This window comes from Chanodichthys erythropterus, chromosome 13 (assembly GCF_024489055.1).
Source record: "Chanodichthys erythropterus isolate Z2021 chromosome 13, ASM2448905v1, whole genome shotgun sequence".
Lineage (NCBI taxonomy): Eukaryota > Metazoa > Chordata > Actinopteri > Cypriniformes > Xenocyprididae > Chanodichthys > Chanodichthys erythropterus.
The window spans coordinates 34,435,561-34,463,175 of NC_090233.1; the positions used below are offsets into that span (position 1 = coordinate 34,435,561).

Sequence of the window (27,615 nt, forward strand, 5' to 3'; positions counted from 1 at the left end):
CAGTGTGAGCCATCGGATTTCATCAAAAATATCTTAATTTGTGTTCCGAAGATCTTACGGGTGTGGAACGACCTGCGGGTGAGTACTTAATGATACAATTTGCATTTTTTGCGTGAATTAACACTTTAAGACGCAGACAACAGCGCGTGAATTTATGACTGGATTTTAATATACACACACACAACTGAATTTTGTCTATTTTATTTATTTATTTTTATTATTCGAATAGGTATACTAAAAAAATAATTTGAAAAGTTTTGGTTGTGAACGTGGCCAGTCGTTTCTCGTTCTCTGCCTCGTTTCCACCGCTGTGGATGACGTCACTCGGTGTTTCAGCACTACTGCGCTGTCCAGCCGCTCCAACCACACTCTCCTCAACCGTTACTCGGGCGCGAGCGTTCTCTTCACGGGACAGCTGGTAAGAATATTCCTGCCTGCCGCGCGAGACAAACTTTCCCCTCAAACGATTCATCACTGCAATCCTAACAATCTGTGATAGCGCCACAGAGCGCGTTCTGCTGAGATTGTGGAAAGCGGATCGGTTCCCGGTACCGCAGTCCAGGAAGGAGCTGGCTATGCTGTTTCTCTTTGCTTGATTTTTTGGGAGGTAGAGGTTTGCTGCGACGCCGTCCGTGACATTGCGGTTGGGAGAGCCGCCGGTGGACCACGAAGATGGCGGAGAACGCTGTCAGTACAACGACAGGTGAGCGACTTGCTCAAAGGTAACATTCTGTCAATAATTCAGAAAGGGTACCTGCGGTGTTTTGTTAGCGTGGCACTGGTTGAGTAGGACAATGACTTGCTTACATACTCGTCTATGTTTACGCTTATCTATCATGCACTAGCTCACAGTGGGGCGACGAAGAACAATGACTGACGTGCCCAGTTGAATCATTTCCTTCTCAAAATGCTGCTGTCTGATCTGGCAGACAAAACCCGCTAAAGCTTCTGATCTGTTATGCGTTTACAGCCTAATGGGCCTTGCTCCACTTCGAAATCCTTCTCATTTAGCCCCATTACCTTTTACTTTTTCAGTTTTTTTGTTTCATACCATTGCCGGTGCAGGTCTTTATTGTTTGTTTGTCACCATCAGATGGGGCAAGTTCATTATTTTTGTACTGCGTTGCATTTTCATGGCATGGGATCCTCTCGAAAGTTGACGGGGCGAACATCGTCCAACACTGTAAAGTAAAAACTCTGATGAGATTAGAGCCGTTAAGACTAAACCACATCCATTTACCAAATTAATTTAATGGAAAATCGATGAAGAAGGCTACATCCGGCTCAGGAGCTCGCTTCAGTAGCTGTGAGTGACTGCGTGTGATATAAGCAGCTTCTGCAGAACTGTCTCCCTCCTATTGCATGTTGCATGTCTGAATAGTGCACCAAGTGACATAATTATGCCTTAAAACACAATTTATCTTAAACCTAATGGGATAGTTCAGCCAAAAATGAAAATTCAGTCATAATTTACTCACCTTCAAGTTGTTCCAAACCTGTATGAATTTCTTTCTTCTGCTAAACACAAAAGAGGATATTTTGATAAATGTCGGTAACCAAACAGTTGATGGGCTCCATTGATTTCTATAGTATTTTTTTTTTTTTTCCCATATTATGGAAGTCAGTGCGGCCCATCAACTGTTATTAAGTATTTGTATTTGTAGTGCTGTGTTGCTTTATTCATGAAACTGTATGACATTGAGCTCACACGTTCTCAGTCAGCTTTATGTGCGCTTCTTATAGCAGAACTTGTGTGCGTATCAGGAATATAGATTTGGAAGCAATGAGAAAGAGAGCAGACAACGGACACCATCATGAGTGAGCGATTAATTTAAAAGAGCCGTCATGCAGAGGAAGGAAAGAGGGTCGGAAATTGAACATAACTGAACTAAAAAGAACATCTGACACAATGCATTTTTCAATGCTGTCAACAAGAAAATAGAAAATGAAGTAGAAAATTGGAGAACCATCTAGTTTATTTTTAGAGCCCACTGTACTAAACTGCCTAATATATTGATTGTCAGTGGATTGTTTATTTTTATGTGTTCTCATGGGTGCAAATCTTTGTGGATAAATGATATAATATCTGTGAAATGACTGATTGCGTTTGCATTTAGAGTTTGGGAATATAGATCAAGCAGAACTAACTAGGCCACAGTTTTAGATTTATAATCTAGTCCAGAATGAATCAATGGTTTCTTCTCTGTCCTAGACTCAGAACAGAAACAAACTCTGTTTAGCCTGCCTCAATTTGTTCAACGGTAATTCTGTAATGCTCTGTCTTGTCTTTTCATATACTTAAATGTGTGTGTCTTTATAACTTAAGTACAATATCTCTATGTTTAACAAGTCCAGCTATGTATGTCAAGGTATCTCAACACTGAAGCTTGCCATTTTTCACCACGGTTGATGTGTTCTCTCTTTCACTGCAGTTACTAAAGTCATGACATCACCTTTAACTCCAGAAAAGAAACCCCAAAGCAATGGCCATTCCTCACCAACTTACCAGAAAACCAACCAAGGCAGCCCTTCTATGAAACAGAGTAAGACCCTAGGAGGAGACACTTTGTCCAGTGACATTAAAAGTGAAATGTTTCTTTTCTGCTGTTGTTGTAATAAATCAATTAATGTGCAGAGACTTTAAGTTTAAGTAAGCCAAACTACCAGTTTGTTAAAAAAAAAAAAAATAGCAGACAGCTGGCAGATATGTTTGAAAAACCAATTTAGAAATAGTTGTTTTATATTATATTATATTATATTATATTATATTATATTATATTATATTATATTATATTATATTATATTATATTATATTATATTATATTATATTATATTATATTATGATTTTGGGACAGATGTCATATTGGTTGATGGCAGAATTAACAATGGCTACTATGATTGAACTTTCACTAACACAGTTTTCGTCTTCATCCTGTTTAAAGCTGATGCACTGGCCCCACCCACTGTTACAGAAAAGAAAACTCAGACCAATGGGCACGCTTCACCTTCACGCCATCCAGCTAATACCAACGCACATGCAGGTAAACAATGTAAGTCCCCTCTTTTCTGTTGATGTTGAGTGGACATCTTCCAACTCATCTGATTGTTTGTTTAACAAGTAAAACCTGTCTGAAGAGACGAAGTGTCTATTTTCCTTTGTTTTTATGTTTCCCTGTCACTTTGTCAAAGATATGGAGGGCTATTTGAAGACAGATGATAGGATGAGGCTTGCCAAAGAGAGACGTGAGGAGAGGGAGAAGAGTTTGGGTAAGTGTGTCTGTTCACGTCTCTGTATGTGCGGGTGCAGTTACTCACAGGGTGATTTCTACCTTGGAAGGGCCTTAATGGAAGTTTTTAATCCATGCATGTGGCCTACACAGTGTATGCTTGCAAGAAAAGAAATACAAATTAATACACCATCACTATTAATATATAGTGTAGGCTACACTATATATTAATAATGATGGTGTATTAATTTGTATTTCTTTTCTTTAATGCTAGATGTAGTGCAATGCAAATGTCTTGAAATACAATTTAAAACAATTAAAAAAAAACATTTGAAGCCAATTGTAAAGCTGTGTGTAAAAAGCATTTGCACCAGCATTTGTTTTATTTAAGGAAACTATTGATAAAACCTTTATTTTATCATGCTTTTATTGAACCGATTATATTTTCTTCTCTAGTGTTTGGTTTAAAAATATATCTTTAAAGAACAGAAACTATTTGAGTCAAATTGTTAAATGGTCTAGTAGACTGATTGAGGAGCCACAGCTTTATCCAGCATCTCTGTATATTACACAGTTACAGCGGATATTAAATGATGATTCCCGTCCTTTGTACTGCAAATTCCAGCTTCTTCCTTTTGGAAGTTTTACAGTCCCACAGTGTACAAAGCAGTATAAAAATACTCATACAGCCATTACTCATTTGAACGAGTTGTAGCAATACTGAAATGACAATGATGTGGAAGTAATGTTCATTTAAATATTTATTTATTTATTTTTGTTTACTTCTTTTATTTATTTATTCCTAAGTGGCCTTAGTGATGATGGGAACTTGGAGCACTTGTATCATATCATATTTGTCATGTTGCCCATTGTTTGTGTTGTTTGTAAGAGGTTTGTTAGGATGTATGAACACATCCACTGCAAACCAAATCTACCTAATGGTACAACCAAATTAATCTGACCTGATATCTAAACAACACAATGCTAATTGCCAAAGATGCAGAAAAAACACAAGATTAGATTTGTCCCATTTATTACATGTTTACATAGACCAACAATTGAAAATATGACAAATTTACATAAGAATGTTTCCTGTGACAGTTCAATCCCCAAATTGCCATCAATCATGATGAACTCTGGGTTTTTTTCTGTTTTTTCATAACAAGCCAAAATTAAGTCAATAATTTCTCTTTCTCAGCTGCACGGGAGCAAGCTATAAAGGAGAAGGAGAGGCGAGCACAGCTGCAGTATGAGAAGACGGTGGAAGAGCGATGGAAGCGGCTGGAGGAGCAGAGGCAAAAGGAGGAACTTCGCAGGGCAGCCGTGGAGGAGAAGAGAAGACAGCAGCTAGAAGAGGAAAAGGTCAGAGATCTATAATCAAATTCACCTGTCCTAGGGCTCAATGAATCACTGGATTCACAGATACTGGTTTTCTTTTCATTCGAGAAGGACACAAGATGATTGTGCTGTACTTCCCTTGACCTTTCAAATGCAATTTTCTCATACGGCAGTGATATGCCAGATGTCAGGACACAATTAGATATTCATTCATTCCAGTTATTAATTTCAAACATCCCTTGTGATTCATCTCCAATAGCTGTAGGATTTTTAGGCCTGTATTGTGATTAAATTCATATGGTGCAATGCGAAACCATCTGAATTTAAGAAGAAGAAAAACAGAATCACGACTTTTTATGTTGTGTGAAATGACATTTTCAGCAAATGTCCTGTATCTATGGCAATGAATTCCTGCTTTGCCATGAAATATCACCCACCCACAGGGCAGACGCTATTCTTACACACTCATTTATCTGGTATGAGCCTCTGAGTGTTTACTGGGTGTCGTGGCTTGTGATACTTCTCCAATCAGAGGGATTTGGCCAGATCAGATCAGTCTTTATTTTAATCCTTGTCTCTCTCTGGGCTGTGGATTCATTATTCTTCTCAAACACAGCCTTCATCTGCCACACTGTCAGCTTTCACAACTATGTTCATTTTGGAAAGACTGATCCTGAAAAGGAGTGGGCAAAGAAAGAAAAAGGAACAAGGTGGCATGCGGAGGAGGTGATGCTGGTCTCAACAAATGTTGCTGGAACCATTTTCATAGATGCAAAGCAAACACAAATGAAATGGCCGAAACTTGCTTTCTGAATTGCCATGTGAATATCTGAGTATACGACTTGCTGATCATGTGGTGCTTATTAGTGCCATTTCTTTGGGTGGGAATGAGTTATAATGCTAATCACGACAAGCTGAAATCTTAGTAAAGAACTTTTTGAAGGAAATTTGAAAGTTAAGGTTATTGTTAGTATCTGAGGTGATGTCCATTCTAAAATTTCAAACGTTTAAGTTTTTTTAAAATGTTTTTGAAAAATCTTTTATTCTTACCAAGGCTGCACTCACTTGCTTGATCCAAAATACAGTAAAAACAGTAATTTTCTATTTTAATACATTTTAAAATGTAACTTAGTCCTGTGATGGCAAAGCTAGATTTTCAGCAACCATTACTCCAGTCTTCAGTGTCACAACATGATCCTACAGAAATCATTCTAATATGCTGATTTAATACGAAAGAAACATTTATTTAATGTTGAAAACAGTTGTACTGCCTAATATCTTCACATTTTTAATGATTCTATGATTAACAGAAAATTCAATAAAACAGCATTTATTTAAAATAGAGATCTTTTATAACATTATAAATGTCTTTACTGTTACTTTTGGATCAATTTAATGCATCCTTACTCAATAAAATATTAATTTATTTAAAAAAATAAAAACATCTTACTAACCCCAGACCTTTAAATAGTGGTGTATACAGTCAAACCAAAATTTATTCAGACACCTTGAACATTTCATTCATTATTTCAGTTTATTCACTATAGTTGAAAAAAATTTAATAAAATATGACAAGATCTCAGAGTTAAACTGTGTTAGAAAAAATTAATCTTAATTATGTCAGATAAAACAAATTAAGCAAAACATGGTCAGGTCTAAGTGTGGTTACAAATTTTACTGGTAGTCCACTGTATGAAGAATTTTTGGGTATAATAGGTCACAGTTTACTTTATTTTGCTATCCTCACTTACATAAATGAACTATAGTGTCCTGCACCCACTGGTAAAAATATATCAAAAATGTCTGAAAAGTCTTTGGTTAGACTGTATGTGCACTCATATGGAATTATGCATAGTGCAGATGAAGATCATTCATCTGTCAGTGCATATATCTACACACAGAGTGGTTGTTATAATATTGTCAGTTTAAGTATCCATTGGTGAAATGAGTGTCTGGTGTTTCCTGTGCTGGAACGGCACTCACAGGAGCGTCTGGAGGCTCTGATGAGGAGATCACTTGAGCGCAGCCTTCAGCTGGAGAACAGGAATAAACGCTGGGTATGGGGTCCCAACGGCACCGCTCAAGGTGAGTGTAATGCACACACATCACATTGGATGAAGAAAAAGAGAGACTGGGAGGAGGGGAGAGAGTAGTGATGGAAAGGGAATAGAAGGAAGGCACTACTGCGATAAAATGTTCCATGAAATGGTGGATTGAGACCACATTTTTCTAAATTCAATTAAATTTATTATTAAAATTTTCTTTCTCATTTCATGTCATGAATGTTTTTTATTTATTTTTTTACATAGTAGTTAAATACAATATTATTGGCTTTAAATGCTTTTTTAAAATAAATTAAAAAATAAACACGTATGTCTAAATTCCTGATAATTTTTTGAGATGACATTTTTCAGTTTTTGTTTTAATTTTTCACAGAGCAGTGTATGATAAGAAAAACAGCTGTTGTTAAGCTGTTGTTCAGCTACAGTGCAGTGTCCTTGCATTTGTATGATTTCCATCTGGGCTTTAGGACACAGTGTTACTAGAGCTCAGGTTTCATAATTCAGCTCATCAGAGAGGAAAGACAGGCAGGCATGAGTGAATCAGCACTTTCTGTGTGCTGTGCCCCGTCCTATTGGCTTGATTTAGATACACGCTCATTAATTGGTTAAGAAATTGGTTATTGATTTGAGGCCTCAGATTTAATCATTTAAAAAGCTAGGGAAGGTCAGAAGGAAAGGCGTGTGTCTGTATAATATTTCTTAAGTCATTGTAGATTGTAAAATTGATTTCAAATAAAGTAAAAATTTTTGTTTAAGTTACATTTATTCATTTAGCATGTGCTTTTATACACAGTGATATTTGAACAATTCATCTTAAGACACAGTCATGCTAATTGATGTTGTTTTTCCCCAGACATAACGTGCTAATGCTTATTGATGATTTCAGGACTTGAACATAAAAGTGTGTTCTGATTTTATAGATGATTGCAGTCTGTGTGTATGTGAAGGATGCAGGTTTTGAGTTTGAGTGTGTCTGAAGTCAGATCATCCCTGCTCATGTCTGGATGCTATGCTTGGAGAGCGCCAGAGGACGTGGTGAAAGTGTTTAGGTGTGTGTGCTTAGGTACGCACACACACCACCCCAAAAACACACACTTCACATAAGTGTGCCCAGTCTATCCATAACGCTCTGCTGTTTCTGCTGTGCTCTGCCATGACCCCATCGCCCAGGTGACTGGGAGAATGCCCCGCCTCCTCTCTCTGCTGCCTCCGCCCTCTCCCATGACCTCGCTGCCCCCTCTCCTGCTGCCATCGAATCAGGCAACGGTATGAACCCTAGCTGGCCTTCTCTCATCACCTTCTGCCTCCTGTCCCCTCAGAATGACACCATTTTTCTAGTTTTTGGTTTCCATCCCAAAACTCTAAACCAGCCTGCTCTCCTTCCCTGGTTCCTGCTTGAAACACTTAGGGGGCTAAATGGGGTAAATGCTTGCATAATATCCATATTGTCCCAGCTGCATTTAGGTCTCAGACTAGAGACTGTCCATAAATGCTATGTAAAATTAGCTGCCTAGAAATTTTCAGTTTTTAGATCAAGAGCCAGCAAGATAAGGGGATGACAAGAGGAGGCTGCTTTCAAGTATGATAATGTCCAGGGGTGCACATAACTTTTTTGGTCTGGTTCTCAAGGGAGCACCTGGAAATGTTGCTTGGTACTCACACTTTACACTTTTCCTAAAAGCTGTCCTCATCACTTTCCTCCTGACTGCCGTCCTCACTATCTTCTTTTCTCTCGAACATGGTAGATGATGATTATGATAATGATTTTTTTTTTCTAACATTAATGACAGACAACAGCAAGAATATTAGGCTGCTGTCACTTTAAGAAGGAAAGCACGGACCGAATAGAGTGCCTCAGGGATGACGCATTTTTGTAGGCAAAACCCGGAAGCGAGTTAGCATTTTAGGACTTCCGGTTCCAACGCTGTAAAGTCTATGGGTTTTTTGAATGGGTTTTTGCTAAATCGCCTGAAATAAGGTCTGTGGTTAACAAAGCCTCTAAATACTTTCACGTTTTGATCTATGACATAAAACACACCAGATATAACCAACTTGTGATTTTTAAACTTTTACTGTGTCTTAAAATCGGCAGTTGCTAACAAGTTGCTAAAAGGGACTACTTTCTTTGGCTGGACTTTAGACGTCATCATTTAAAACGGGACATTTGGACAGAATTTCTCATGAAAAAGTGGTTAAGTATTCATAACAGCACAGATCATATTCAGCGAGCATGTTTATAAATAAAGTTGTTTTCTAAATAAAGTTTGAGGAAGCTTGGTGGTGATGTTGATCCGCGACCATGGTGTTGTAGCAAAGTCCCTTTAAGACAAGTCATTTCACTCGGCGGCCATCTTTGAAACGCCTCTCGGGCATCCTGGGCATCATGCCCTATCTCTTTGAATGGGGAAACATCAAAATCTCCAAAACTGTTCACCAACCTTACGAATAAATTTCATATTTGAAATCACCAATGAAATCTAACAACAACCAGCTCATAAATTTAGTTTCTAAACGCTCGAATCATGACAAAAAACTGTATTTTTCAGGCTGGATCAAGCTAATGCGCATGCGCAGACCTAAATACGCTTCTCTTCGGAGGCGCGCGTCTGACTGTTTCTATAGAAACTGCCAATTCTAACGGCCGCTGAAGTGACGCGATGACTTTACCAGTCGGCGATTGGCTCTTATTTAGAAGGCGGGACTTATTCCGCCATATTGTGCGTTACACTTTCTCCCATTCAAAACTATACGAGTGACACGTCTTGTTTTATTCTATAGTCTTTGGCTGTAGTCCGTTTATAGCCCACTGTTAGCCTTTTAAATCTGACGACTTTATTTAGGATTCAAAATCTATAAATGTTGTATTAACTTGTAAAGATTATCTTGATAGACAAAACGTGTAAGTGTCATAACTCTTTGTTAAACACAGAGCTTATTTTCTGCGATTTTCCATAAGTATATGGAAAAAATGCATAGGCTTTCAATCGAGGTACTCGACCCTGGGGTACTCTATCCGCTTGTTAAGTCGTGACGTGAGGAACGCCGTTTACGGGTCCAAGCCTCGACTCATTTCACTTGAGAATGCCATCGACGGCCGTTTATGAGCCCTATTTAGTCATATTAAACATCAATCATTTTAAAAAGTTAAACATTTTAAATACATACAGTCTATACAACAGTCTCCATGCTCACAGCGTCACAGACATTATTATTTTAACGATTTATAAAAGATGAATCATTGTCTGGCCATCTGGAATTTTGATATGGAGATAAAGGTTATGATTATAATTTTTTGTAGCATTACACCACATAGTGTGTGTATATTAGCACCATTTGTTGTTTTCTTGTGGTATGAGATAGAGCGTTAGGACCCGGAAGCGCTGCCATATGACGTCAGACTTAACAACCGAATAACTGACACACATCAGGTTTCTTTTTCAACTGTTCACTTATGACATAACCTAGAGAATACTTACAGAGACAGGTATTTTGGCATAATTTTGTGTGTATGTGTCCGTTCAAGCGCAAGTAAATGCAAAAAAGGAATTAATTTGGTGTCTGACTGTCTCTCTCTGCGTGTGTGCGTTTCGGGGGTGTGAGGCTGTGCACACAGATAACGGCTTGCGAGTCCCGATTTTCACCTCTTCTTTCGTTTTTAAAATCCTTTGAATGTGTTAACTAGCACGACAAAATACGTCCAAATGATAAACTTTCACTTTCAACTTTCACATGCGTGCCAAACAGTTGGACCTTATCCTTATGGATCACGGATTAACTGCGATCCATTGCACACCTAATAATAATTAAAGAACACACTTATCATCATGATTGCTATCTTACCAGAGATGGAGAAAAATCCTACTCCAGTAAGTAAACGTGTCCCTGTGAACCAATCCTCAAAAATGTTGGTACTCAAAAGCGCTTCACTCCATGTTTTCTGGTGCCCATTGTTTATTTTTACCACGCATGCGCACCTGCGTACCACTTATGTGCACCCCTGATAATGTCCAAGATTTTGGTTTTGCTGAGCAATTTACATTGCTGCTATACCTAATTTGAATGTACAGTGCCTTGTAAACATATTCAGGCCTATAGCACATTCTCTCAATCACTGAATTACAAATCTTTCATTTAAATTCAAATTTATGTGATTTTCTTTTATTTTTTTACGAATGAAAGCCAAAATTAGTTTAATTAGTGGTGCATGCTATGGCAAATGCTAATACTTTTTTTAAGCAAGCTGACTTATGATTTTCGCCTGCCGGGTTATAAAACAGGTAAAGTTAAAAAAAAAAAAAAAAAAAAAAATCCCATTACATTAAAGGAGGTATATGAGCCATATCTAAGCACCAGACACTCAAAAAAATATTTGGACGAATTGCATATAAAATTTCCATCCATTTGGACATATGTATTACAGTTTTATCATAAACAAACAAAATAATCTGTCAGTCATATAGAAATTAAACAGGTAAGATTTTGCACTGAAAAAAATTGTTTAATATTAACTACTGGCATCTAGTTGGTTTTATTTAAATAATCATATTTTCAAAATGAATTTATTTAAATTGCTTAGAATCAACATTAATCTGTTTATTCAGTTTAAAAGTATGAATGTGGATAAAATATCACAAGATAAGGAAAAAGGCAAGCAATATTTAATTATAGTTCAAATATATGAGATTGAAATAATTGTAATTTATTGATGATAAATATATAAACCTGGTTATCATGTATTTAAAACACATTGTTTTTTCCAAGAGTCAGAAATTGTATTGCAATTCAAATGCATAAATCTTGTAATTTAGGCCTAAATAGTAAGTGTATCACACTTGGGGATGGGTTCTTTTGACTTGGGTACAAAACCACATAGAAACAAAGTCCCTTTAGGACAAGTCATTTCACTTGGCGGCCATCTTTGAAACGCCTCTTGAGCATTCAAGTGCAGCTCCTATCTCTTTGAATGGGGAAACAAATTCTCCAAAGCTGTTTGCCCAGCTTTCGATTAAATTTCATATTTGAAATCACCAATGAAATCTGACAACTGTCTCATAAATTTTGTTTCTAAACACTCGAATCATGGCCAAAAAAATGTATTTTTCATGCTGGATCAAAGTAATGCACATGCACAGTCCTAAATGCGCGTCTCTTGTGCCTCATTTCGGAGGCGCGCATCTGACTGTTTCTATAGGAACCGGAGCTTCTAACGGCTGATGCAGTGGCGTGATGACTTTACCAATCGGCGATTGGCTCTTATTTAAAAAGCGGGACATATTCCGCCATATTGTACGTTACACTCATTCAAAACAATACTCCATCCCTCCCTTTGTCTTGTGTTATTCTATAGTCTTTGATAGAAACCACCAGAACACTCTAGGAATTGCATTGCATACTAGCAACCACATAGCAACACCCTGGCAACCACCCAGAAAATTCTAGCATCAAGACAGGATGTTTTGCACAGGCCAGAACCACTTGCAAAAAAATAAAGAATAATAATAAGAAGAAGAAGAAGAAGAAGAAGAAGAAAAAATGAATAAAAAAAGACAGAAAACATAGGCTAATTTCTGGTCTTAGTCTATCTGATAATCTGTGGCACTATTTCAGTATGATGGTAAGCAATATTGGTATTTTGAAATAAAAAACAAAAAGCAGAGAGTGGGAGAATTGTTGAATTGTGAGTCTGAATTCTGTAGCACAGCACTGTCTATTCATTGTGCACTTGCTCTGTAGCTCAGTACTTGGTTGGTGAAAGTCAAAGCAAATCTGAATGTCTGTGTGCTGCTGTGTCTTCTTGTGAGTTTTGTATGATTGTGAGTGTACATCTTTTACTAACAACTTCATTCGTGTGAACCAGTACTGCAATTACAGCTATAGTTATTTCAGTGTTGAAGTGTTACATGTGCATGTTTATCTGTACCTGGGTAGTTTTTCTTTCTATTTTGGATCTTGGCTCACTCATTTGAGAAGGCATGGTCACATGAACACATGTACACACAGACACACACATACATGGACATCCGTGCATATATTGCCATCTTTCAGAACACCTAATTGCCCTACATCATCATGTTTTCTGTATTCTTAATTTATAATTATAATTTTATATATCATTTTTATATATATATATATACCTTAAAACAGTAGTTCACATGAAAATAGATTTTCTGTCATTATTTAGCTCAAACTCATACGATTGTCAATCTCAAAAACTGTGGAGCTATATGCTTCTGTCCCTCTAAAATAAAGTCAAACTTTTTTATGCATGCTAAAAAAGAGGCTTTGAACACACTTCTCCAAATACATCCCTCCATCTTTCCATTCACATTAATGTTATGTCCCATCCATCCAATTCATCCCTTCCTTTTTTCCTTCATTTTCTCCATCCCTCCATCCCCCCCTCTGTTAGCCCATCATGGTCATCTGAACTCTATGGACAAACTAAAAGTGAATCGCCTCCTCACACACACGCACTCCTCACTGGCTCGCTGTCACCATGCTGCAGAGCTGCATCTGTCCTGCCTGCGCTGCAAAGGTAACACACACACACTCCGCAACACGTGTATTATGTTATAAGATTGGAGCTGAATTACATCTGTGTTCATTTGTGTCACTGAATATGTTTTTGTTTGTTTTGTTTCAGATAACCAAAGAGTGTGTATGTGTGTACATGTGGCTTACTAAGTGTTTGATGATAGTTTATGGTGTGTAGCTAAAAATTGTAATACTGATAGATCTATTCTGACTTAGAAATGCTCCTATGTCTCTCCCATTCAGTGCCCCCCAGTCCTCACAGGTCACCGTATCGAGGGTCACCGAGCCGCCGCAGAAACAATCCTGTGCCAGTAGAAGAATCCAGTGGAGCTGTCAGTGCCCCCAGCACCCCTAAGGTCAGTAGTTTTTAGATAGTCATACTGTCATACAGACATGCAAATATAAGCAAACAATCACTTTTACCCTTCTATGGTATACATTATCTTCATTATCACTATAATTATCACAATTTTTAATGTTAATTTAAAATAAGAGGCTTTTTTTTTTCTTTTTCTTTTTTAACACTCTAATGACAATTTGAAAAAACGGGGGAAAATTTAGGGAAAATTTGCCTTATGCTATTACAATGAGAAATGGAAAATTCTTAATTTATATTAATTACTTCTCTAATTAAATTAATTTATTATTAAATGTCTCATTCATTAATGCAGAATTAACATTTGGTGATATTTTATCAATATTTTGAAAAATTACTTTTATTTTTGAAAGACATTAATACAGGGACACATTAAAATGATCAAAAGTGACAGCAAAGGCATTTATAAAGTTACAAAAGATTTCCATTTCAAATAAATGTTGTTGTTTTGAACTTTCTATTCATCAAAGTATCCTGAAAAAAAAAAAAAAATACAGTTTCCACAAAAACATTATGCAGCACAACTGTTCCCTTTCGAATGGGAACTCGCACTGCGTCTAGAGACACTTTGGGGAATGCCTCCGAAATGACGATGTCTGAAGTACGTGTATCAAACGCAGTGATGGGAATAACCATTATAAGTAAACGGCGTTACTTTTTTCAGTAACGAGTAATCAAACAAATTACTTTTTCTCCTGTTACAATGCCGTTACCGTTACTGACAAAAAAAATGCAGCGTTACTATAATTGAGCTCACTGAATTGGTTTTCATCTGAGTAGGCGTTCTCTCAGCTATAGGACTGCTGCAATGTTTTTTTTCTGGTGTGAGTTGGGGTGGGACACATGCTAACTGATAATGATTTGTGTATGACTAGAGATGATAGACCTGCAAAGGGTTTTGTTGTAAAGAAATAGTACAGGTTAGTCATACACATAAACAATTTTAAACTGATAATAATGTACAATGCTCTGTGAAATATGTGAAATAAGTTGTTGTTCATTTAAGTCATTAGTTGACTAATCACATTTATATTAATTTAATTTCTTAAATACTGGAGAGAATAAAGCATAATAATGAGTGTTTACATAATGTAGACTATAGCATAAAGCTTGCCATAAAGAACCGGCAAAAGTAATGATTATGAATATGACAAAAAACAGCAAGGAGACATTTTAATTGTTTATTAATAAAGTAATGTTTTCTGAATCAGTGTCAGCTGCAAAGATAAAGATGACATTTATGACTCTCATCATCTCCGTGGACGTGCCAAGAGAGAGAATGCACTCATTCAGATTACATAATCAGAGTTGCCTATTTCTTTTTGTTTTGAATTATTTTGTTTAAAAGTAGACATTTCAATCTTTCTATAGATATTTTTCTCATGTCTGTGAGGCAAGCAGCCTATACGCTGAGTTAAGTTAACTTCAGTGAACGTTCATTGCGCCGGCGCCTCTATGATTATATTGTCTGCTATATTTGCTTCTTATTTATTAAATCCAGGCAATTGGTTGATGAAACATTGATTAAAATTAAGATACAATTTTTACAAAACAAAATTCACTTTAAAGAAAGGCTTTCTACAAAACAAAACTTAATGAAGTGGTCAAAATCATGTCTTACCACTCCATGTCTCCTGATATATTGTGCATCTTATGATGTATCCTATCTTACTCATGCTGTTCACTTTTCATAATCAAATAGATTAATTTAAAACATAACATAGGCCTATTTAAACATAAATATGAAACTACGTTTTCTTTAATGGCTACCAACATGTAGTACAGTACAGAGAAATTTCATGTCGTGAGCAAGAGCAGATCATGAGTCACAAGTCGGATCAAGCATCATTTATTTTTAGACATATTTAATATTGGGGGCATTCAAGTTATTTGACATTTTATTTTTATTTTTTTTAAAGTAACACAAAAGTTACTTTCCCTGGTAATTAGTTACTTTTATAATGATGTAACTCAGTTACTAACTCAGTTACTATTTGTGAGAAGTAACTAGTAACTATAACTAATTACTTTTTTAAAGTAACGTGCCCAACACTGATCAAACGCAACAATGACATTGGCCTGCGACAACCTGTGATGACACTCTAGTATAACCATAACTATAAAAGGGCATCTAGAGTACACGTCATCAGCTTTTTTTGTCTTCAGGAGACTGTTTGTTTTGAAGCGTATAAGGCGATTTACAATTGTGTCCTCTGACAAGTGTTTCAGAAAGTGTGCTTCCCCGTGTCCGCGTTATCTGATGCCGGAGGATAGACACAACCTGTGCGTTTTTTGTTTTGGTGAGAATCATGCCCATTCTGTTCTTGAGGAGGCAGAACACACTGCAAGATCTTTCCGTGATAAAGCTCCGATCGCCTCTGTCCCTTTTCTTGAGGGAATTAGGAAAGGCATCTGCATCCCGTGGTTCGGGACCTACTGCAGTTGAGGCACAGGATTTCGAGCGAGGTATGTCTCATGACGTGAGCGATCTGCTGGATGCAGATGTTCTCTCACTTGAATCATCTGATCCAGCAAATAGCTCTCTTCTGGCTTTGAGCCAGAAAAAGCAGGATGTGGCTGTCGAGGGTGAAGATATGTTAATGGATCGCCGTCTCAGCCTGCCTGCCCCACATACAGTGAACTGGCCTGCGCGTCTGAGAGATTAGTTCTTTCTTTGAAGCGTGATAAGCCGCAGATCATTTGCGGTAGATTAGACAAATTTTTCTTGGCTGGCCATAACCACCCAGTTCCAGCGAGTCTTCTGTTTCTGCCAGACTGCTGAGGTGGAGAGGTCCTGGAAGAAACCATATTCGGCCCGCAGTCATCAAATATGATTGTGAACTATCTTTTAATGGGGGAAACATTGATGTTGAAGGTGGCTGTGGGTCAGACTGGTGGGTCTCTGTACACAATGGCAGTGTTGCAGGCCTAAGTGTGCTAGCCCTCCTTGGGCCACTGTGATAAGCTGTTCTTGAGGTTAAACATAGTTTGGCCTCCTCTCATTTTTGAGAGTCCCTCTGCTGATGCCTCCACTCACCTGAGCTCTAGCTAGACAGTAACACCAAGTGTTTCAGACCTTTGTGAAGCTGCCTTGGTAGACTGTCTATGAGGTTGAGTATGGTTGGCCTCCTCTCGCTATAGAGAGTCGCTCTCACGTGGCCTCCGCTCACCTGAGCCCTGTTTTGACAGTGACATCAAGTGTGTCAGTTTTCTGTGAGCTCCAACTAGACAGTGACATCAAGTGTTTGGCCTTCTCTTGTATGGTTGTCCTCCTCTTGTTGATAAACTGTCTTTGAGATTGAGTATTGTTGGCTTCCTCTTACTACAGAAAGTCATTCTGCTGAGGCCTCCGCTCACCTAAGCTCCAGCTAGACAGTAGCACCAAATGTTTCAGACCTTTGTGAGCTACAACTAGACAGTACCATCAAGTGTTTGGCCTTCTCTTGTATGGTTGTCCTCCTCTTGTTTTAGAGAGTCATTCTGCTTGGGTCGCTTCATTTAGGCAGAGACATCAAGTGTTCAGCCCTCTGTAAGGCTGCCTTGATAAACTGTTTTTGAGGTTGAGTATTGTTGGCCTCCTCTCATTATAGAAAGTCATTCTGCTGAGGCCTCCGCTCACCTGAACTCCAGCTAAACAGTGACATCAAGTGTTTGGCCCTCGGTGAGGCCGCCTTGGTAAACTGTCTTTGGTGTATATGTATGGTTGGCCTCCTCTTTATTTATTTATTTTATTTGAAAAGGGACCATGTACAATTTTTAACAATAATGTTCCCATTTCATGCATTGCACCGAATTTAACCAAAGGCAAATTTTCATCCGCAGTCCCACGGCAGGTCTTTCTAGCTCAGAGAGTCGTCCTGTTGAGGCCTCTGCTAACCTGAGCTCCAGTTAAACTGTGCCATCAAGTGTTTGGCACTCTGTTAGGCCACCTTGTTAGACTGTCTGTGAGGTTCAGTATGGTTGGCCTCTTCTTGTTTTAGAGAGTCATTCTGCTGAGGCCTCTGCTTGCCGAAGAACTCGTCTTGGGCCCATTACTAATATTCAACCCAGAGATGCTGACTTCGAGTCAGGCAGGTTTGAGCATTTCTTGAACAGCTCCCCTGGGGTTTTTTATGGGTTGAACCAAATCCCCCTAGTGACAGGCAAAGGAACTTATGTTTCTTTTTGCCAGTATTCCCTTAAAGGTAATGCCTGTTAGGAAGGCTGGCATTACCAGACCTTTGAGCTCTGTCTATGTGACATGCACTGGACACCTGCCCCGGTGATGAGGAATTAATGCCAGGTTCTTCCTCGCATGGGCCACGGAGCTTAGGCTGTGGCGTTAGAGAATAGAGTCATTGACAGTTCCGTGTTTGACCTGAGTGAGGGATTGGTCTCCGGCATCTAAGTCCATTGAGCATTTCTTTGTGCTTGTCTTAGCCATTTAGGCAGTTATTCCCTCAGCATGGCTTAGTGGGTACTTGATCCCCAAAGTTACATTGGATGCAGTGCGAGTTCCCATCTCATTTGATACACATACTTCAGACATGGTCATGCCGGAGGCATTCCCCAAAGTGTCTTTGGACTCAGTGTCTCGTTCCCCTTCTCAAGAAACCATGGTTACTTTGCATCACATGAATAAATTACATTTAAAATATTTAATTACATTCAAAATATATTAAAATAGAAAACAATTATTTTAAATTGTAGTAATATTTCATAATATTAATGGTTTTCACTGTATTTTGGATCACATAAATGCAGCCTTGGTAAGCATGAGAGACTTCTCTCAAAAACATTAAGAAATCTTACTAATGTATGTCAAATAAAGTTGATCTTTGAATAAAAACACATTAACTTATAAACATTAATTTATAAAAAAGTAAAAAGATCTGAGTGTAAAAGACGTGCAGAAATATAAGGTTGACATCTGGAAAAACTTGGAGAGGAAATCAGATGTCAAGTGACTTAAAACAGCACATTATTAGTTTCTTTATAGACTGCCCTTTTGATTTCAGCAATGGAATTCTTTTTTGATAAAGCAACAAAGTGAATGAAACTAGTATGTTTCCATTTGGCAGCAGTGTGCCATAAAGTGTTATGTGTTATTTGTGTTTGTTGCAGAAGGAGAGATTGCGTAGAGAGAGGAGAACTGGCTCTCCGGCCACAGGCTCACCAGTGAGACGAGCGAAATCTCCTGCTGATGTTACCCGCCGCTCTGCCTCACCTGCCACACCCAAGTAACATACACTTATCTATATATATTATGCACACCGCATTCCAAATTATTATGCAAGTGACATATCAGTAAGATTTCAGTAGAATAAACATTCAGATTTTAGTTTTTCTAAGAAAATGTATGTTTGTTTATTTATCCATGTCTTTTTAGATAACTGGTATCAATCTCAGACAAAATAATTTGCCAGGTCTACTTAGGTCTATGAAAACCCTACTTAGAGGTTGTTCCACATTATTAAGCAAGTCACAGTTCTCATGCAATATGGAGAGGAAGAAAGATCTTTCTGGAGATGAAAAGCATGAAATGGTGCAATGTTGTGCAAAAGGCATGAAAACAACTAATATTGTGTGAAACTGAAAGGAGATTATCGAATTATCATAAGATTTGTGAGTGATTTAGAGCACAGCAGAACTCGGTTGGATAAAGGCTTATTAATGAAAGTTCCTGTCAAAAAAATTAATTGTATTAAAAGGGCAGCTATAAAAAAGCCAGTTTTGAGCATCATTTTAATACCCTCAGAGACCCTAAAGGGACCTTCCATCTCACTTCCCAATCATCACCCGCCAGCTCCTTGCTGACATCACAGTCTTGTTGGAACGTGGTGGCCGTTCACCAACCATCCAGAAATCCATCTGTTTAGACCATCTATTGTAGTACGGCATTAGTCAGTGAATAAAACTATTTAAAACATGAGTCTTCATGTATTTCTACACCCACTGTAAATGTTTCTTTGTGAGGTTTGGTTAGTGGTGTCTAAAATGCATCTTGACGCACAACTGCCAGCCTGCATGGAGAGCTTCTTGAGACTCCAGAGACACCAGGAGCTTCAAATATCTGTTTGCTGCTCAACACTGTTTTCTTTTATAGCTGCCCTTTTAATACAATTATTTTTTTTGACAGGAACTTTCATTAATAAGCCTTTATCCAACCGAGTTCTGCTATGCTCTAAATCACTCACAAATCTTATGATAATTTGATGATCTCCATTCAGTTTTCACAAAATATTAGTTGTTTTCATGCCTTTTGCACAACATTGCACCATTTCATGCTTTTCATCTTCAGAAAGATCTTTCTTCCTCCCCATATTGCATGAGAACTGTGACTTGCTTAATAATGTGGAACAACCTCTAAGTTGTTGTTAAGACAAAGTAATAGACCTGGCAAATTATTTTGTCTGAGATTGATACCAGTTATCTAAAAAGACATGGATAAATAAACAAACAAACATTTTCTTAGAAAAACTAAAATCTAAATGTTTATTCTACTGAAATCTTACTGATATGTCACTTGCATAATAATTTGGAACGCAGTGTACTGTATAAATAAGATGCTGACAAAGTGATCTCCAATTAATTATTTCTTCAGTAATGTGCTGAGCTATAAGTAACTGAATCAGCTGTTTGTTTGTATGGTTGAAGGTTATTACCTAAGAATCGTACTCAGTCCCCATGTGCAGTGCGGCAGTATCCACCCTCCCCTATGAAACACAGACCCGCCACACCAGTTAGTGACAACAACAAGAAGACACAAGACAAAAAAGCAGAGGATGTCAAAAGTCAGCATCCTAAGGAGGGGCAAAACAATGAAAGTTTGGATAAGGCACCAAAAATGGAGACACCTGTTTCCGGCACACCACCTCCAGAAAGAAGAACAATAAAGATGGAAAATCACACTAATGGGGCAAAGGAGAAGAAAAGTGTAGTTTTGGAAAACCAACAAAAAAAGAATGACAAGATGGAGACCCCTGAGAAAAACCATCCCAAATCAAACTGTAATGATTTGACTTCAAACAAGTGTGCAGGTGGGTCTGAATTATCAAAAAATAGTCATTAATTATTGCATGATCATGTAATTTTCAGGGGAAAATAATTATATCATGAATATATCATTGCTGTGATATATGATTTTGGTCATCCTGTATACCACACATGGTCTCATTAGTATAAAAGAATTACAATAGTATTTAATTGTTTGGCCTTTGAGACTAAAGGGATCCTGTTTTGTAGTCCCTGAGCTTTTCAAAGTTGAGTATTTTTGGACTAGTGTCTCACTTGTTTAAACTTATTTTAATTGCAATGACATTTATAATTTGTATTTATGCTCTTCTCATTCACAGTAGCTTCGAATTGTGAAAATAGTTTTACTCTTGCTTTCTCTCTCTGACAGATCCTTTACCTGTGAACTCTCCTGGAAAGGTGGTTACTGGAACGACAGATGCTGAGGAGGCGTCTCGTCTGCTTGCAGAACGCAGGCGTCTGGCCAGAGTGCTGAAGGAACAGGAGGAGAAACAACGCAGGGAACTGGAGGAGCAGGAAAAGTGTGTGTCTGTGTGACTGATGCTGTATTTCTCTGAACTAGTGTACAATTTGTTCAGTGCTTGTTGAATGTGACTCAGACATTTATAATGAGTATGTGTTGGATATGTGTTGGTTTTTGAATCTTGCGCTAGAAATTTGTGGGGATTTTGTACGTGTTTTTCAATTCATTTCAAATTTATTTATAAAGCACTTCAAAAACCAGAAAAAGTACCAACGGTGCTGTACAATTATAAGAAACTGAAAGATATCTTATAAAAACAGAGAAATAAAAGAAAATTAAAAATACATAAAAAATAATAATCTTTGAATGTCGCTTGAATACAGTACAAGAGTGATGTTTTTGTGGTGCAAGATAAAAGGCGCTAGAGTGACATTTCCATATGAGACTGTGTTGGTCTGTGTGTGATTTACAGACTAAAGAGTGAGCAACTTAAGAAGAGGCAGCTGGAGGAAAGAGCTCGACAGGAAGAGAAGAATCGTCAAGCAGAGGAGGAGAAATGTAGACAAGAGCAGCAACAGAAGAAGAGAGAGCAGGAGGAAAAAAAAAAGAAAGAGAAGGAGCTCCAGGCCCAGATGGAGAAAGAGGTCAGAAGATTTAGAGTGAAATTATTCTTTTCAGTCACTAGACCAAAAAGCATTAGCTTGCAGTTAGATTCCAAACTTCTGAAGAATGAAAAATCCTGTCTGCAATTGCATTTTCAAAATCAAAAACAAACTTCTGACAATAAGTCTTTGTACATGGGTCCTAGACAAAACCACTCTTCTGAAGAATAATCTATTTCTCTACATCAGTGGTTCTCAAACCTGTTCTGGCAGACCTCCAGCCCTGCACATTTTATATGTCTCTCTATATCTAACACAACCATTTCAGGTCTTGCAGTCTCTACTAATGAGCTCACGAGTTGAATTAGGTGAGATAGATGAGGGAGACATACAAAATGTGCAGGGCTGGGGGTCCTCCAGAACAGGTTTGAGAACCACTGCTCTACATTATTATTGAAGGAATCAAATAATAAGAACAATTATCTGTCCGTCTGTCTGTCAACTCCTAATCTTTTCAGTTGTATCTGTGTTTAATAGAAAGAAGAGGCCGAGATACGTGCTCAGAAGGATGCTGAGCGTCAGCGGCAGGAGAGAGAGCATTTCAAACAGCAGGAGGAACAGGAGAGACAACAGCGAAAAAAGGTAGTACAGCCAGCAGCAAGCCACAGTAAGCAAATTTGCAAAGATCAGCTGTATACTACACAATCTAGTAAAAGAGCAGAAGCAGTGCATGAAAAGATTACGCCATGTAGATATAACCTGTAAACACCAAACCTCAATGACCACTTCATTCTTGTCAGTGATTTCACCAAGTACAACATGTTCCTGGATCAACAACTTTGTTGATCCTGGAACAACATTCCAATCAACCAATCAGATTTTAAGGATAAGTTTACATTTTATGTCAAGTTTAGGCTTACAACCAGTGTTAGTTGCTTCTTTATCAGTGTGATTCACCTATCATTTCCCTCTGATTTTAGGGATAAATTATGGGCAGGGTTAGGTTTAGGGGTAGGACAATTTTTGGACAGGGACTTTGTTCCAGGATCAACAAAATATGTTGATCCAGGAACATGTCTTGCTTGGCAAAATCACGTGGACCCATTGTGGCTGGGCTTAAAGTTTATATATATATATATACACATAATAATAATAAATATATAAAATATAATAAAAATATATGATAGTGCTTACACAATTTAACATAAACCTTACATTTCACATAGTAAAGAAGCAGGAAAAAATAAACAAATGTCAGTTGCCATTCAAATGCCATCATATTTAGTAATAACCTCTTAAAATATAAAAGTTACTCCATCCACTCTTACTTGTTGTATTTTGCAATAGGAGTTAACATTAAAAAGTGTGCATAGGCAAATACTGTGATTGATATGTTCTTAAATTGTTTTCTGCAGAGAATTGAGGAAATAATGAAGAGAACCAGAAAGAGTGATTCAGAGATGAAGGTATCTGTGAGAAACAGTCCATCCATCAATTATAAATTTATAACAGTTTAGCATCACAACTAAGCTGAATACAGTATATTTACTCTACTGTAGAGCAGTAATGTGTGACTTCTAATCATTTAGGTAAAGCATTGTACAGCTACCTATATGGATTACCATCCATGTGGATGTGAAATGAATAGCCCTTTTTTGTCAAGTAGAGAAAGTAGAGCGGAAATGATTGCTCTGAAAGTCAAAGTAACAGAATGACCTAATATTCACACAGAGAGAGGATAGCCCAGAGCCCCTATCTCCTGTTTCCCACCCTGTCTCTCCTCCAGGTAAGACTCAACCCTGCTCTCTCTCACACATACACTCACACAACTACATTCTAAATTATTATAAAAAGTGGGTGTTGTTTCTATGTGGCTATCCATAGAAACATATTACTCATGCATGTAGGTTTCCTTATTTTGTGAATGCAGACTGTTCTCCCTCTAGTGGCAAATGCGTATATACCTCTAATGTGTCAGACAGGCCTGCTGGTATTTTTCCATCACTGCAGTATTTACAGCAATGTCAGGAGAGGGCAGCAGGGGATCATATTCTCTATTATAGGTTGTGTTCAAGGTGATCTATTCAAAGACTGCACAGACTAAATTTAGTCTGCTCTGTTTTACATTGCAGGCGTGTGTGTGTTTGTGTGTGTGTGTGTGTGTATAAAGTTTTAAAGATTTTTTTTTGCATTAAATTATTCAAGTGTCAGTAAACATTTTTAAGCTGTGATAATAATAATAATTAAAAAAAATAGTTTCTTTAACACCAAATCAGCATATTAGTATGATTTCTAAAGGATCATGTGACACTGAAGACTGGAGTAATGATGCTGACAATTCAGCTTTGCCATCACAGGAATAAATAACATTCTAAAGTATAAAATATAAAACAAGCATATAAAAGTGTAATATTATTTGTTTTATTATTATAACAGTCTCCAATACCTCTTTTCTTCTCAGGTGGTAACCATTTGACCTCAAGTGCTGAGGTCAAATCTCAGGCCAACATCATGCAGACAACCTCTGTGAATGGCCAAACTTACAAACAGGAGAGTGAAGGGAAGAGACCAGAGAATGGCTGTATGAATAAACAGATGAAGTCATCTCCTCACATACCTGCAAAAAATCCCTCCTCGAACAGTCAAGTGAACATGAACCATTCTGCAGTGAAAACAGAAGAGAAAGGAAAGGTAAGTGAAGAGAATGCCAAGACTATTAGACAAGAGAGTGAACAGGTGAAGACTCCAAGTTTACAAGTGAAAGAAGAGGTAAAGCGAGAAGACACATCAACAGCAAAGGTGCAGGTAACCCCGCTGAAGAGCTCGCTTGAAAACACAGTAGCAAATATTACGAGTGTTGTGACTACAGAAAGCAAACCCAAAGTTTCCACCCAAGTGAAAGTCCCTGCAAATATGCCCACTCGCAGCTTACAGGAAAACAACCTGACCGATGGAAAAAGCCAAACTATCACTCAGGTGGCCAAACAGGAGGTCAGTAACCAAGTGAAAACACCTGTAACTGTGCAAATGAATGGACAGGCCACAGCTCAGGGACCCAAGAAGGATATCACTGTGAAGAAATCAGACATCCCTGATGCCAATAGACAGGGGACCTCAACGGTAACTGTCCCACAAGCAAACACTCTCACTCAGACTGGTGGTCATATGATAACACAATCAAAGGAGGGGGGAAAAGACCACCAACCCTCTTCCTTGACCCCATTGCCTGAGTCAAAACCACCTCTGCCTCTTATACGTCTGGACACTTTGGAAGGGAAGAGTGGAGCGACAGAGGACTCTGCAGATGAAGTGCAGTACATGGAGGTTAGGTGAGTTTGACACAATGACTGTGTCAACATACCCTGTACACTGGACTGCCCTACACCGACCAGGTAGGAACTGCATCACAGTAAAACAAAAGGTTAAAAAATTAGAAAGAAAAGAATAATGTATGTCCACTTTATGATTTTTATTTACTTACACTAATACAGAATCTGCAGCAGCCTAGAAAACCAAAACAACAAACAAATGTAAATAAAACAGACAAGCATAAGAATGAAGGAGATGCATATTACACAATACATGTTAAATCCTTTATTTATATTAATGTATATCTATATATTAAAAACCCCATATTCAGTCTATTTTGAAAAAAAATATTGTTCAAATTTATTTATTTGTAGTTGTATCTTTCATGATATGTGAGCACTTTTTATTTTCTTTGGTATGCATTTATTTGTTCCTGCTTTTTTTATATGCAGCTGACATTATTCTAAATAGATGTGAACCCATTAGCAACATTTGGGGGTATGAAACACATCAAATTTACTCGGAACTTTGTTGTCTAATCCCTTTTCTTTTGTGTTTATTTTGTGTATTCTCAGCCCTGTCTCGAAGGAAGAATTAATCTCCATCCCAGAATTTTCCCCAGTGAACTCTCCCCAGCAGAACGGAATGAGTAACATGCGTGCTCTAGAGGACCTGTTGGATCTGACGGGGCAAGTAGCTTATCCAAGACTCTCTCCTGCTGCCAGCCTGGGCGACTGCAACAAGAATCTAATTGAAGGGGTCTGTAGCCCTGGATCTGACTCTAAACTCATCCCTACCAACCCTCCAGCCTCTGATAAACACCATGTACAATAAGGTACAAAATCAGTTGAAATAATTGTGTAATCATGTGTGCAAATAGACTGTAAGCAAGAACAAATATTCACTACCGTTCAAAAGTTTGGGGTCGGTACAATTTTTTTAATGTTTATTTTGTATTAAGGGTTTTATGAAGTGTAATATAATATTATACATTTATATACTTGTTTTCTATTTTAATATATTTTAAAATGTAATTTATTCCTGTGATGGACAGCTGAATTTTCAGCAGCCATTACTCCAGTTTTCAGTGTCACGTGATCCTTCAGAAATCAAGGTTATGTTCACACTGCGAGCCTTATGGCTCAATTCCGATTTATTACTCCGATCCAATTGTTTTCTATAGCTGTTCACATTGTTTTAAATGCGGCCAGATCAGATTCCAGTGTGAACAGATCATGAGCAATGAGCAAAAAAAGACGTCACACAGCACGCTGTCATATGGAAGTAAAAATAGAGGATATTAAAATAAGGGATCAGGCATTTATTTCTAGTGTGATCTGCCACCGAGGCTAGGGAATTTAAGCGCAGGCAATGTAAAAGACAGAGGAGGATGCGAAAAAAGAGAGCAGATTTTAAACATTTATGATACGTGCGCTCATATTTTGCTAGTATATAGAGCTGTCACTATGATACTTATGAGTTCTGACACATCACTGTCCTTCCACTGACTACCTTTCGCAACTGTTTTGGGTATGTGACGTTGGGTATGTAAAACCTTTGAAGTGACTCCTATGAGCACAGAATTGTGACGAATGTTGATCTAGAGTGACGTAAAATTCGCATGAATTCCGATATGACTGTTCAGACTAAGGTCACATTGCAAAACATCTGATCTGTATCAGATTTAGTACCACATATGGAAGTGGCACAAATCGGAATTGAAAAGATTCTATGTGGTTTGTGCTGTTCACACTGTCTGAGAAAAACAGATCTGAGTCACATGTGAGCAAAAACAATCGGATTTGGGCCACATTTACCTGCAGTTTGACTGTAGCCTAATATGCTGATTTGGTGCTCAAGAATTATTATTTTTTTTAAATCAGTTTTAAAAACAATTGCTGCTTAATATTTTTATGGAAACCCTGATGTTTTTTTTCAGGATTTTTTGATGAATAGAAGGTAAAAAAAAAAAGAACAACATTTATTTGATATTATAAAAGTCACTTTTGATCAACGTAATGTTTTGCTGACCTAAAACATAAATAAATCTCTTACGATTAACAGACTGGCCAGTTCCAATATATTCACATAGATACGCCATCATAAACATGATCTATATTTCTGCTCATTTTACAGGTAATGTGACAGACTACATTGATGCAGCTGACTGCAATGAGATAATTGCTCATCTCTTTCAACAGAAAAGGAAAATACAGAAATGAAGATGCAAAGAAGGGATATACTGCTGGGCATGAGTGCGAAATGTGTTTAGTTTCAGTGTTGTCCTCATTAAAAATGATGTCTTTCTGCCTTTAATATTTACAGCACAAAAACCAAGTGTGAAGCTCTGGTTCAGTATTACGGACAGAATTGAACTCAAGTGTTCACTAGATATGTGTGTTGTGTGTATGTTTATATGCAAAAATGGATGGCCAAAATTGCTGGCAAGAGGGTTTGGACATAATACTTTTAAGGTAATTTGGTATCTCAGGCCAGAGTTCAACATTTTCCAATAACATTGCCATCACTGGATAGAGACAGAACACTGATTGGTTACTTTTACATTTTAGGAAGCGTAAATGTATAAAGTAATAAATAGTGTGTAATATTAACTCTCTGTAGTTAGAAATACATGATAAAATGTTTCTTTGTCAGCTGACTCTTTCTCATTGGTAACAGTATTATTATG

The 27,615-nt window shown here is 37.7% G+C and overlaps 1 protein-coding gene across 1 annotated transcript; it reads left to right on the forward strand.

Annotated features, from left to right (window-relative positions):
• Positions 1–413: 413 nt before the first annotated feature.
• map7d2a (MAP7 domain containing 2a) lies at positions 414–27,354 on the forward strand. Its single transcript, XM_067408089.1, has 19 exons — positions 414–710; positions 2,425–2,543; positions 2,943–3,050; positions 3,190–3,267; positions 4,426–4,589; positions 6,551–6,650; positions 7,799–7,894; positions 13,038–13,163; positions 13,406–13,518; positions 18,642–18,757; positions 20,175–20,557; positions 20,923–21,073; positions 21,488–21,659; positions 22,155–22,259; positions 23,033–23,083; positions 23,349–23,403; positions 24,079–24,946; positions 25,502–25,761; positions 27,063–27,354. Exons 1-18 carry the CDS (start codon positions 673–675, stop codon positions 25,758–25,760), a joined length of 3,102 nt encoding a protein of 1,033 aa, XP_067264190.1. The 5' UTR covers positions 414–672; the 3' UTR covers position 25,761; positions 27,063–27,354.
• Positions 27,355–27,615: the final 261 nt, after the last annotated feature.

What these genes read in the sequence shown, in the direction of transcription:
- map7d2a (XM_067408089.1), top strand. Translation starts at nt 673, where the DNA reads ATGGCGGAGAACGCTGTCAGTACAACGACAGGTGAGCG. An exon ending in GTCCTGCCTGCGCTGCAAAG is followed by an intron (nt 13,164 to 13,405) that starts GTAACACACACA and finishes TCTCCCATTCAG; the next exon opens with TGCCCCCCAGTCCTCACAGG. An exon ending in CCACCCTGTCTCTCCTCCAG is followed by an intron (nt 23,404 to 24,078) that starts GTAAGACTCAAC and finishes TTTTCTTCTCAG; the next exon opens with GTGGTAACCATTTGACCTCA.